A 13,023-nucleotide genomic window follows, 5' to 3' on the forward strand; every position below is an offset into this window, starting at 1 on the left:
CTGGAGAGATGTTTTCTAGTTTATTTGTTTACTTTTTTTAGTAACCAACAAATTCAAAAACTCTACACTACATAAAAGATAAATTAGTTTAATATATTTATAGTTAATTGATTTACATTAAGAAACTTAATATATCGTTTTTGCTATAAGTCAAATTTGTAACATTGTGATTATAAAATTAATATTATTATACTCTGATCAACTTAGTTAATGTTTTCCTACTCGATGAGAATTTGAGTTCTCAATAAATCAGTTTAAGTTATTTATTTATAAATAACTTACTCAAATTAATAAAATTAATATACTTTTTTTACTAGATGTTAAATTTATAACATTATAATTATTAAATTAACAATTTGATGAATTTAGTTGGAGTTTTATCTATGGCAAAAAAGCACATCTCAATTGGTTACACAATCTAAAACGAGTTTATAAGTTTTGTTTTATTAGTAGTGTGTGTAGTATGCACATCCCACAATTTACCTTATATACCAATCTTTAGGACATGAATTATGAAGAACTATTTAAATAATAATAATTATTATTATTATTATTGTTGATGAAAATATATCAAACATTCAATGTACATAATTGCAACTAGTCATTTAGGTATATTTTAATAGATATTTGGGTGTTTAATTTGTTTCACACCTAAAACATGTAATAACAACAATATCATAAAATATAATTGGAAAAAGGTAATCACAAAGGACCCAAAAAGCACCACTAATATTAAAATTTTGACAAACAACAAAGGGAATATAGAATTAGGAGGACAGTTAGTGTTTGATTAATAGTATATATTTATTTGGGACCATATTTGGTCATAAATCTGGTATGATCATTTCATCATTTGAACTCCCAAAGTACTCATCATATCATAGGCTTATCAAACAACTCCCTAGTCCCTACTTTGGGGTTTAAAAAATAAATATTTTAACGTGACGAGAGAAATCTATTGCAATTATGTGAGTGTGTATTGGGTAAATTCTATTTATGTGTAGTAGCTCACAAATTATGCATAAAAAAAATGATCATACTAAGTATACCATGTGTAATGGGTTCAACAAAGAAAATGTTAGTAATAATTGATCGAACTCGTGAAAGACATGACTATTTACTTAGAATTATAGATTGGTATCATGTGAGAATTGTTATACTGTGGACCAAGGTACACAATGTTGGTCTTATACACATGCGTCTTATGTTGTGAGTTTTTGTGTATTGTATTATGAAATTATGTACCTTAACAGTATTAATTATGTACCTACAACAAATTAGTAGTTGTGTAACACACAACATATTGCGTGTCTTATGTTATGAATTTATGTCTTGTGATATAAAATTATGTGCTTATAGAACATACATTATCTACTTAAATTAGATTTGAAAATAAAGTAAATATATAACATATGTATGTGTCGTGTGTTGTAAGTCTTTGTGTTTTGTGTTATTAAATTTTGTACATTAAAGATCAATACTATGTGGACCCTGGTCCACAATATAAATTGACACCATATCATTAGTTTGAATAGGTTGGCCCACATTTATGTTTTGGGCCTAAAATAATTCAACTTTGGCCCACCAAGTATAAAAGGGCAAATTATTGCATGGACCATGGTCCACACAGCTATGTGGACCATGGTCCATGCAATAATGATGGATATAAAAGAGAGAGGGACAAAGAGTGAAATATGAATCATTTGAAGTTATTTAAAACACAATAATAATGAAAAAATGTTGTAATATCAAATAATATTATATTTATTATCATTATATAATTTTGTCGGGCCAAAGAGTGTGAGACCTAGAAATGAGAGAGTTCACCTTTTGAGGGTAATGTATTGCATTGCATTTTAATGCTACATACGGGGCAACATAGTTGGCACAATAAGAGAGATATGCATATAATTATTTAAGCTATTATTGATTTTATTACAATTTCCTCACTGAAATTTGAATCAGTGACCTCCTATTTGGAGAGTCAGAGATGTCATTGAGTTACAAATTACTTGGCAAACACTTTAAAGGTATCCACATTAGTGATTTTCTTTTGTGATTTCTGAGGTAAATATAACTTATTTGGAGGGGAGAGAAATGCAAAAATCACTCTGCATGCACCTTGATTTTTATCAAAAAATGGGACCCACATAAAATAAAGGAGATTCGAGCAACACACACATGGTGCGCCAACACAGCTCCAGCAAGGCGCGTCCAGACGCATAAATGTTGTTGTTGTGTTTTTTCTTTTTAATATATTTTTAATTTCACATCAGACTTTTTATTTATTTGTTTTTTTCTTCCCTTCCTTCGCTCTTCTCTCTCATACTTGGCACCTTAAAAGCCACACAAAAAACTCTGAGGATGTCAAGTAATAATAATAGGATTTTTAATAATGATAATTCACATGTGTAATGTATGATATAGTAGTGTAGTTGAAAAATGTCAAATATAATTGAACTTTGCCAGCAACCACCTCCACCTACTACTATTTCAAACGAGTCAAGCAGCTGAGATGAATCAAGACTCGAAGCCTCTATTTAAATATTAACCTGGACCTGAAACTGTGTAAGATACGGATTAGGATTACTAGGAATTAGGAACATCCATATCGGATTCTAACTTAGAGAGTCCAATCAAAGCTCTCCGCTTGTTGTTTCCGAATTGGGAATTTGGAATTTGGAATTACACCTTATTTAGGGGACTGGAGTGGCTATAAAATCATGAAACCGCCCTCCATTGCCTCTGAAGTTCTTCAGGATCTCAGTTCTCCGCTCACCGCCGCCATGGATGATAAGAGGAGATCGTACTGGAGGTTTAGCAAGACCGATTTTTTCCCGGAGCCCACATTCGAGAACTTCTCCACCTACCTCCACGCGCTGGGCCGGACGCCGGGTCGGCTGAAAGATCGGGTTTTGGCCCGCTCCGATGAGGCCACGGAGATGGTGGAGCTGAAGAAGGAGTCGGAGAATGAGATGCAGAAATGTTTGACATGGTGGGACCTAATGTGGCTCGGATTCGGGTCGGTCGTCGGGTCGGGTATCTTCACAATTACCGGTCTCGAAGCGCGCTATCACGCGGGCCCTTCCATTGTTCTAGCCTACGCAATCTCCGGCCTCTCCGCTTTGCTTTCAGTTTTCTGCTACACAGAATTCTCCGTCGAGATCCCAATCGCCGGCGGGTCGTTCTCTTTCCTCCGCGTCGAGCTCGGCGATTTCGTGGCGTTCTTGGCCGCAGGTAACCTTCTATTGGAAGCCATTGTAGGCGCCGCGGGGCTAGGGCGCTCGTGGTCTTCCTATTTTTCCAGTCTTATAAGCAACAATGCCGATTTCTGGAGAATCAAGATTGATTCTTTCGCCGAAGGGTTCAATTTGTTGGATCCAACGGCTGTGGTGATTCTCGCCATTGCAAATGGAATAGCCATGACTGGAACTCGCCACACTTCGATTTTGAACTGGCTAAGCTCCATAATTACTGCTCTGGTTATAGTTTTCATCATTGTTGTTGGGTTTATTAATGCCAAGACTGAGAATTTATCCCCATTTGTCCCTTTTGGGGCTGGGGGGGTGTTTAGGGCTGCAGCTGTAGTGTATTGGTCTTATACAGGTTTTGATATGGTGGCAACAATGGCTGAGGAGACTAAGAAGCCCTCTAGGGATATACCATTAGGGTTGGTTGGTTCAATGTCTATTATCACTGTGGTTTATTGCCTAATGTCATTGGCTCTCACCATGATGGTGAAGTACACCATGATTGATGCAGATGCCCCGTTTTCTGTTGCGTTTGAGGGGATAGGGATGAAATGGGCAAAGTATTTGGTGAGTGTTTGTGCTTTGAAGGGAATGACGACGAGTATGCTTGTAGGGTCTATGGGGCAGGCGCGGTACACTACTCAGATTGCCCGGGCACATATGATTCCCCCGTGGTTTTCCTTGGTGCATCCGAGGACTGGAACGCCGATATATGCTACTTTGTTGACCACTATAACTAGCTGCATTATTTCGTTCTTCACGAGCTTGGATGTTTTGTCTAGCGTGTTCTCATTCAGCACGCTTTCCATTTTCATGCTAATGGCCGTTGCTTTGCTGGTTAGGCGATACTATGTTAAGGAGCAGACTACGAGAGGCGATTATATCAGATTCTTGGTGTGCCTGTTTGTCATCATAGGCTCGTCGATTGGAGTGACAGTTCTTTGGAACAGGGATAGTAGAGGATGGGTTGGGTATACCGTGGGAGGCGGTTTATGGGGTTTGGGCACGTTAGGAATGGGATTGCTTCCGAAAAAGAGAGTTCCGAAAGTTTGGGGAGTTCCCCTCGTTCCTTTGCTGCCATCGCTGTCGATTGGGATGAACTTGTTTCTTATAGGATCTCTTGGTGCTGCCGCGTTTTGGAGGTTCTTCGTATGTAGCGCTGTGATGATAGTTTACTACCTACTCGTTGGTGTTCATACTACGTACGACATGGCTCATCAAAGTCATCCCGATTTGAGGACTGAAGAGGGGAGAGTTGCTTCCAATCAAGTGTTATAGTAGGTTAGATGCCAAAAATTTGCATCTTAACTTATGTACATATCCCCAGATGTCAAGGTTCTTTGGCTTAGTGTCTAGTATGAAACATAGAATATGGTTTCATTTTAGTTTAGGATGGTTTCTTTCTGTTCTTTTGGAGGTTGCAGTAGTGATCATTGACAAGTTAATAGACATATGTATGATTAACATGGATTGGAAAGGAAATGTCAATGAAGAATGTGTCATTTTGATTCATTATTGTCAATGAGGTTTTGTTATGCATGTGTCTTGTTTTTTCACCTGATCTTAAACCAGGTAACTTTCTTCTGCATTTTTGTTAGTGACGGGAAAAATCCACAATTACTACTGAGAATGTACATTAGGTAAAATCCGCCAAGTGACTCTAACCGACAGAGGACGGAAGTAAACCAGTTTAGGTTGCCCATAGCTGACGAGCTCAAACTGAAAAGGCCAATAGGCCTCTACCGTTGTAAGTCGAAATTGGAACCTTGTGGTTAAACCAATTTAAGTTACCCATAGCTGACGAGCTCAAACTGAAAAGGCCAATAAGCCTCTACTGTTGTAAGTCAAATTTAGAATCTTGTGGTTGCCAAACCAACAGTCTGACTAACTTGGCTGGAATTGCCCCTTTCTGTTGCATTTTAGAGGTTCAAGAAAAGAAGTGGAAGGAGTTCATAAAAATTTGAACACATGCAAAATTTAATAGGTTGAAACATGATCAAAATGGTAGGTAATCATCTTACAAGCCAGCAAAAAAAGAACTAGGAGAGAGTTTCTCCTGTAGTGGCAAGTGTTGAAAAACTGCTTATTTCTGGGTTTTCTTCTTCCACAGATCAAACATTTTGATGCCGGAGCTTCTCCTCTTCCCACTTCCAAAATCTTCGGTTTCACCAATCAACCCGGGAGAGCCCAAATAGCTGCCATATCCTCCCACCGCAGATTCAAATACACTGCTGTTATAGTGTTTATCCATCGATCCACACCTCTCAGAAATCCTTCCCTCGTTCATCTCTGCCCCGCCTGCAAGAACTGCAGCTGCTGCATCTGCTGCCTTTCTCCACTGCTCAGTTTGCACGCGGAGTTTCTTCATCTCGGCTTCTAACTCCTCCTTCGCCTTCTCTGTGGCGTCTAGCTTCTCGTTTATCCCGGCTGCATTGCTCTTAGTAGCTTCCAGCTCTTCGATGACTTGGTTTAGCTTAAGAGCTGTTTCTTCTTCCTTGGCTTTAGCTGATGATACCTCCACAACCTTTTCGTCTAGCTGCAGATTTAAGCTTTTATTTTCTTGGCTAAACTTTTCGAGCTCGTTTTCCTTCTCTTCTAATTTCGCCCTCAATGAGTCCAATTCGTCGTTCTTCAGCCTCAGCTTTTCATTAGACACCTCTTCTTGATCACTAGCTTCACTGTATTTAGGTTTTGGTTCCACAGAAATCTCGAAAACATCAGTTTCTTGCAGGCAATCGCCCGCGATTTCATCTGCATTTTCAGATGGTTTCTTCGTTTTCTTCTCGAGCAGTTCTTGAGCTGCTTTCTTTGCAGCCTCAGCTGAGGCCAATTGCACTTTCAGACACCTGAGCTCTTCCTGCGCTTGCCCGAGCTGGGATTCTAAGTCGGTGATTCGCGCCCCGAGCTTCTTCTGGCTCGGGGCATCAGACTGGGCACTGCGCGGCGATGATCGCCGATCACTCAACGGCTTGGGGCTCCGGTCATTCACCGCCCGGTGATGCGAAGAGTCTGAATCTGAGCTTGAAGTTTTTAGCTGAGATGGAGCTCTGGGTGATTGCCTTTGAGGCATTTCTGATCCCCTTTTCCCACAAACAAACAAACAAAAACCTCAGTGCTCATCTTATCAACACAAATCGCAACTAAGCATTAATCTCAATGAACAGATACTACAATGTAATAATGTCAGTTATATTAAAAAAAAATACATTAATCTCAATCGAGGTTGTTTTAGTGTTTTTGTTTCCACTATAATGCAAGTATGGCATACATTGTAGGAATATAGGATTTTACCTTGATCTTGGCATTTGGCTTCCTCAAAACAATGCAAGCTCTAACAGCACAGATTCTTGTTCTGCAAAACTATGAATCAGAAACACAAGTAATCAAGCTAAGAAATGTGAAAAAGATTGAATTTTTGTTAAAGATTTGTGCTCAAATATCATCATTATCCATGGATGCTAAGCAGGAAATTTGATGCTAGCTGAGTGCAAATCAAGAAAGTATAATATAATGATACTTTAGGACTGTGACTAAACCAAGAAAGTGCAAAAGGAAAAGAACAGAAAAAGCAAATTGTTTAAAAAGACATGAGAGGAAAAGCAAAGTAGGATGAAGCCCAAGCATGCTTTTTTAGATCAGAGCAAAAGCAAGTTTCCAGTCCACTCTTCCTCCATGCACATCTCAATATCATTAAAAGATGTGCAATGCTTGTCTCTCCCCACCCCCACCACCTCTCAACATCTCAAATACAGAGTCAAGTTGGTCAGATTGTTAGTTTGATAACAACAGAATTCTAAATTTGACTTTCATTGTGAGCAGTTTATTGATCTTCTTGATTTGAGCTGATCAATTATGGTAATTTAGGCTGGTTTATCTCCTGTAATCCTTTTTTGGCTACGATCAGAACACGGAGTTTAATGCACACCCTCATATATAGATTTATACTAAAAGACTGCTTATCAATTTTTATAGTTGCATTAGTAGATCGCTTATCAACACTCTCAATCCTTCAACATTATAATTATATTAGTAAGCCGCTTACTAACTGTCTCAAAATGTTGAGTTCGGCCCAATATTTTCACTCAATTTCTAGAGTGCAAGGACACCTTAGAATCTTCATTATTGTGTTATAATTTGGTTAAAAGATGATAATCATTATAATCTCATGTTTTGTTTTACACTTCAAGATTTATGTTTTCTACTTAGCAACAAAAGAGAGAGGGAAAGCAGAAGAACACTGAATAACCCACTCATCAACAATTATGTTTGGTAGAAAACATGAAAGGAAAAAGCAAATGAAACATGCAAAACCTCATAAAATGCTAACAATCTTACCTTGAAATCGTCAAGAATGTTTTCAGATTCTCTACACTCAGATAACACTCCTACTCAATTGTTCTTTGGCCAAGAAGAGATACCCATACCCACCTGGAAAAGAATCAGAAAAAATGATGGTGGCACCAGTACATTCAAGAAAACTTGTGGGGCAGTGAGAGATTTATATAAAGTTTTGAACTTTGAGCTCCACTATGAAATTTGAAAGCTTGAATTGAAGCTTGGTGGGGCTAGGGAGGTCAGAGGAAGAAGACAACTGATGAAATTTAAAAAGACAAGGGTAACTGTACAGTAAAACAATGTTGATATCTTGGGGTTGTAAAATTTGTAGTTAATTAGGGTTTTCTCATCACTTGGCAATTGTTACTCCCCATACCATTTTGACTCAATTAGTTTGAATTAAATTAAGTGATCATACCCATCATAGTTTTTAACTATTGAAAACTCTTTAAGACTCATTGTAAGATTAATCTAAATATAGTCTTGAAAGTTATGAGTTTGATTATTGTCATCCAACACCTTTTACACAAGACTTATATGGTTCAATTCTTTAGTACGTTTATGAGCGTGAAGCAGCTCTTTATTGTATATCATAAATGTACGGCCTCCGCACTCTCAACCCACTCAACAAACTCTAAAGACAAATATTGTCATTACGTTTGTCATTTATATATATATATATATATATATATATATGAGAGATGTATACAAACAAACAAAGAAGCCACACATATTAAATATTATACTAGATAATTTAAAATAGAAGTCTTCAGAGGATCCATTATATTCTAAATCATTGATGAAAAGTTGATTTATTGGCATGCAATGTCAACTTGGAGCCCAATTTATTTGTTTCTTGTCATTTTCCCACAGCTTGAAAAGCCCTTTTCACTCTCTGCATTTGGAAAACAGTGCATGCATCTAACCTTTCAAGTTTGAATTGAATGACAAGTTTGAATTTCTTGGTGTGTATTGGACTTTGAAGTATGAAACATGAAACCAAGGTACCAAATTGCCTATTCAAGTGGATTACAGTTCTATCACATGGCCAACATATTAGAAAATTAGACACATACATGAATTGCGAGGGCAAAGTGTCACTAATTTAAGCAATTAAATATTGAATTCGTAATTTTGTATTATCTCTTATGTATAGTTTGCGGGTTACTACACAATAGTGAGTTTATTGAGTGCACACTCTCGAATATTTGATGCAGGTTTCCCTTGTTATCCAAACAAACTGATACTAACATTAAATATTTTATGCTGTATCTTATATTTTCCAATGTAATTAAGTACCTGAGTCTCGGTCAAGACTTGGCCGGGTTGCACCCATATAAATTGACTCTTAGAGAAATACTGACCTAAAACTCTTTAGCATGACGCATATATCCAACCTTATGATTGTATTAACGAGTCAGGTATCTGATTAATATATTGTGTATATGTCAATGTGCATATAAAAGTCATGTGTTGAAGCATCCATGGGCCTATTGGTGAACAATAAGACTAAGGAGAATCAAAGAATGAATTGTATTAATTAGCCCATTTCAATATGAGAGATCTTAAGGCCGAAGTTCAAAGCATTCTTGGGTTGGGCTGGAGCCCATATTCAAAAGAAACAAATGGACCCATTTAATAGTTATTCATAACAATTAGGATTATAGTTGACGCCCATTAAACGAGTCCAAGACTTACTGCAACCAATCATTATTGTGTGGACCATACTATCAAATAATGCACATTTAATATAAAAATAATGTACATTCAGTAAAAAATAATGTACATTATATTCAGGGGATGTACATTATTTGTGTACTGAATGTACATTATTTTGAAATGACCATGGTCCATACTATCAAATAATGCACATTCAAAATAATGTACATTCAGTACAAAAATAATGTACATTTAATATATTAAAAATGTACATTTTATCATGGTCCACACAGCTGTGTGGACCATGGTCCATACAATAATTTGCCATCAACAATCGTTATACCGTGGATCAGGGTCCACAGTGTACCCTGATCTAATACACAGAATTTGACTTCATAATGTGTACAGAATTCATGTTTATAATACACATACACATAAACACGATATAATTAATATGAATTCTGTACATTATGAACATGAATTTTGTGTATTATGTTAAGTGTTTAATTCATTTTTATTATACTGTGTTAATGTGTATGTGTATTATGAACATGAATTCTGTACATTATGAACTCAAATTATGTACATTATGAACATGAATTCTGTACATTATGAAATCAAATTTTGTGTATTAGACCAGGGTACACAGTGCACCATGGACCATGGTCTAAAATTATTAGCTTATTATTTTTCAATCATCTATTGTGATAAATCTCTCTAGTCTAGACTCAACATTATTAGCTCATTATTTTTTCAAAATTGGTTGGTATGTACTAGACCTAGTGACAGTGGAGGTTGAACTTTTTAATTATTAATTTGATAAACATTACTATACTACACTAACATTAATTGCAACCATAAATATTAATGACTACATGGGGTAGGGTTTTAAATCCCTAGAAGAGGAGTTGTTGGAGAAATCTTACGACTTAGGACTTTTAGCGACCGCATTGCACCATGCCTAATTTTCATGTTTTATGGTTGCTTTAGTCCTATCAGGATAGTTCGAGTGGTCGATTAATTAACGTTTAATCTTATTTCTAACGATGAGATGAGATTCAAACTTCACAAAGAATTACTCAGTAAGTAGTGATATAAAGACCATTTATGCTAAGAATTGAGCAACTTTAGATGGTTTGGTGGCGAACAGAAAACGCCATTAGTACGTACTACGTCTATAGGGTAAGCTACCACCATGCCCAATCTTCAACTTTACGTCAGTATGTATAAATGCTGCACCTAATCCCTCTGACTTACTATTTTTGTCATTGAATTTATTGCACTTTAAAAAAAAATTGTCGTAACATTTTTATGTATCATCTTTTAACTTTAATTTGTACTTCTTTTTTTTTTTTTTAGAGAAATAACTTTAATTTGTACTTCTTTTAGTATTCAATTTTTTTTTTAAATATTGCGATTTCAATTCAAAATGTTTTAATTATACACTAGTATTGTACCCGTGCATTGCACGGATGTATTTAATGCTATTATGTAATAGTTTATTTTTTAATCAATTGCAATGGAATAAATGATGCAAAACGTTTATTAAAATAAATTTATTCTTTAATATATATATATATATATATATATATATATATATATATATATATGTGTGTGTGTGTGTGTGTGTGTGTGTGTGTGTGTGTTTATTTGATAACAAATTCTTATGTAAAAAGTTTGTTTCAAAAAAAAATGTAAAAAGTTACGACTGATTTAGTCACACATCAATTTATTAATTGGATGAGAATTTTAATAAAAATAGAAAAGTCAATTTTATAATTAGTGTAAAATTTCAAGTTTGTAATATTTATAAAACTAACTTTACATCTTTCTCTTGAATTTTCAACAATTATTAACTATTGATCTATCAAAATAAATGAATAAGATATTAATTTACAATTTTTTACCTAAGAGCATATTCTCACCCAAGCTTCTAATATTCCACCAAATATATTTAGTTAGAACATCACCATTATCGACTTAGAAAACTTTTATATTAGATTTAGATTTATAGATTAAATATAAACAAGGATTAATAATTTAATGGAAAATGTGAACGTGGATGTTGAATATTCTGATCTGGTCCCCTGTTAAATTATTTTTCTTTATGGACTACACTACAAATTGGCTTGTGGGGATGTTTTATTGCAACTTTATTAATATTAAATAAAAATAAAATCCCCCGTGTTGCCTCGAGAATTAAATATATAAATTAAAATTTGAAATCTGACAATCACACACAGAAGAGAACGTGCAGGCATGCTAGTGGAGACTGGTGAACAACAACCGATACGATAAGATTTAATTAATTAATTAATTAATTATATAAAGATCAAATAAAGAAGAAATTATAATCCTCTCTCAAATTGTAAAGACTTATAACACCCTAAGATTTTTTTTATTTTATTTTTTTTTGGTATAAAATGCATGTATATATAATAGGGAAAATGGTTAAATAGATCCTCAAATTTTAGCTGAAAAGTCAATTAGTCTCCCAAAATTTTTAAAGGTGCAATTACACTCATAAACAATTTATTTTGATGCAATGAAGCCCAAAAATCGATTTGAGAAAAAAAAAAATCATCATGCTTAACAACTTTTCTAGAGTATTAACAACAGTACAATATACTTTCTTTCAACAACTTTTCCAGCCTATTTTAGCAACTATAAAGTATTGAGTACGTTTTGCAAAAGAAAAAAGAAAGTATTGAGTACAATTATTTAGGAGGAGGTGCAATTGGTCCACGCCTGTAATAGTTGCTTTTTATCTAGTAAATTGATATTTTTTAATTATTAAAAATATAAAAGGAAAACATGTTAATGACTTCTTTTTTTTGAGAAAAAGGACTTTTGAGGTTAAAGACTGATGAGTAAATGTGTAATGTATGCTATATTCTCTTTCTTGATGGCTTGATGCATGTGGGGTAGTCTTATAGGGGATGTATATATATAATTATTATATACGACATATGTAAATATTAGGGCTGCAAACGAGCCGAGCCGAGCTCGAGCCTGGGGTGGCTCGAGCTCGAGCTCGTTTGGAAGGGTGATGCTCGAGCTCGAGCTCGAGCTCGATCGAGCTCGAACATCGATGCTCGAGCTCGAGCTCGGAAGTTCTCGAGCTGCTCGAGTCGAGCTCGAGCAGCTCGATTGTTCGATCGAGCTCGAGCTCGGAAGTTCTCGAGCTGCTCGAGTCGAGCTCGAGCAGCTCGATTGTTCGAGCTCAAGCTCAAGCTCGATCTCAAGCTCGATTTCGAGCTCGAGAGCAGGCTCGATTTCGAGCTCGAGAGCAGGCTCGATTTCGAGCTCGAAATCAAGCTCGGCTCGAAATCACGCTCAAATTTTCAGCTTGAATTTTATGCTTGAATTTCACATGTTTCATCATACACTTACTGTTTTATCCATAAATAAATAATACAAATTTTTAAACATTCAAAAGTCCAAAATAAGTTCAAAACTTCACTTCAATATCAACTACACTTAAAGCACTCAAAATAAGTAAGTTCACTAGTCCACTTCAATATCAACTACAAGTCAATAACAACACTCAAAATAAGTTCATAGATCTACTTCAATATCAATTAAAAGGCAACAACAGCAGTCATCCTTGATTCCAAGAAAGATCTGTTGAATTTGAAAAAAGAAAAAGAAGCATAATATTAGATAAGTGAAGAATGCTAAATATTTGTTTAAAAACAACAAAAGAATAACTTACTTTCATGAGTTGGATACCGGAAGAAAAATTTCTTGATATGATTTCTCTTTCTGAAAAAAAAAA

The 13,023-nt window shown here is 35.4% G+C and overlaps 2 protein-coding genes and 1 long non-coding RNA gene across 4 annotated transcripts; 1 reads left to right on the forward strand and 2 right to left on the reverse strand.

The window, feature by feature from the left end:
• Positions 1 to 2,506: 2,506 nt before the first annotated feature.
• Positions 2,507 to 4,786, forward strand: LOC115997527 (cationic amino acid transporter 8, vacuolar). Its single transcript, XM_031237100.1, has one exon. The coding sequence runs from the start codon at positions 2,724 to 2,726 to the stop codon at positions 4,527 to 4,529; it is 1,806 nt and encodes a 601-aa protein (XP_031092960.1). The 5' UTR covers positions 2,507 to 2,723; the 3' UTR covers positions 4,530 to 4,786.
• A 354-nt stretch (positions 4,787 to 5,140) lies between these two features.
• On the reverse strand, positions 5,141 to 7,799 carry LOC115996312 (interactor of constitutive active ROPs 4-like). Of its 2 annotated transcripts, none has more exons than XM_031235512.1 (3): positions 7,587 to 7,799; positions 6,543 to 6,603; positions 5,141 to 6,331 (listed from the first exon to the last, which is right to left on the reverse strand). In XM_031235512.1, the coding sequence occupies exons 2-3, from the start codon at positions 6,554 to 6,556 to the stop codon at positions 5,335 to 5,337; spliced, it is 1,011 nt and encodes a 336-aa protein (XP_031091372.1). In that variant the 5' UTR covers positions 6,557 to 6,603; positions 7,587 to 7,799; the 3' UTR covers positions 5,141 to 5,334. The 2 variants fall into 2 exon arrangements, with proteins under 2 accessions (XP_031091372.1, XP_031091371.1); XM_031235511.1 differs by having other exon boundaries at positions 6,543 to 6,611.
• A 4,830-nt stretch (positions 7,800 to 12,629) lies between these two features.
• LOC115995640 lies at positions 12,630 to 13,009 on the reverse strand. The gene is made up of 2 exons (XR_004093545.1): positions 12,961 to 13,009; positions 12,630 to 12,869 (listed from the first exon to the last, which is right to left on the reverse strand). It is a non-coding gene; the product is annotated as an uncharacterized LOC115995640 (long non-coding RNA).
• Positions 13,010 to 13,023: the final 14 nt, after the last annotated feature.

This window comes from Ipomoea triloba, chromosome 11, assembly GCF_003576645.1.
Source record: "Ipomoea triloba cultivar NCNSP0323 chromosome 11, ASM357664v1".
Classification (NCBI taxonomy): Eukaryota; Viridiplantae; Streptophyta; class Magnoliopsida; order Solanales; family Convolvulaceae; genus Ipomoea; species Ipomoea triloba.

Bases quoted from the DNA above. Each gene is read 5' to 3' on its own strand.
- LOC115997527 (XM_031237100.1), top strand. From the start codon at position 2,724: ATGAAACCGCCCTCCATTGCCTCTGAAGTTCTTCAGGATCTCAGTTCT.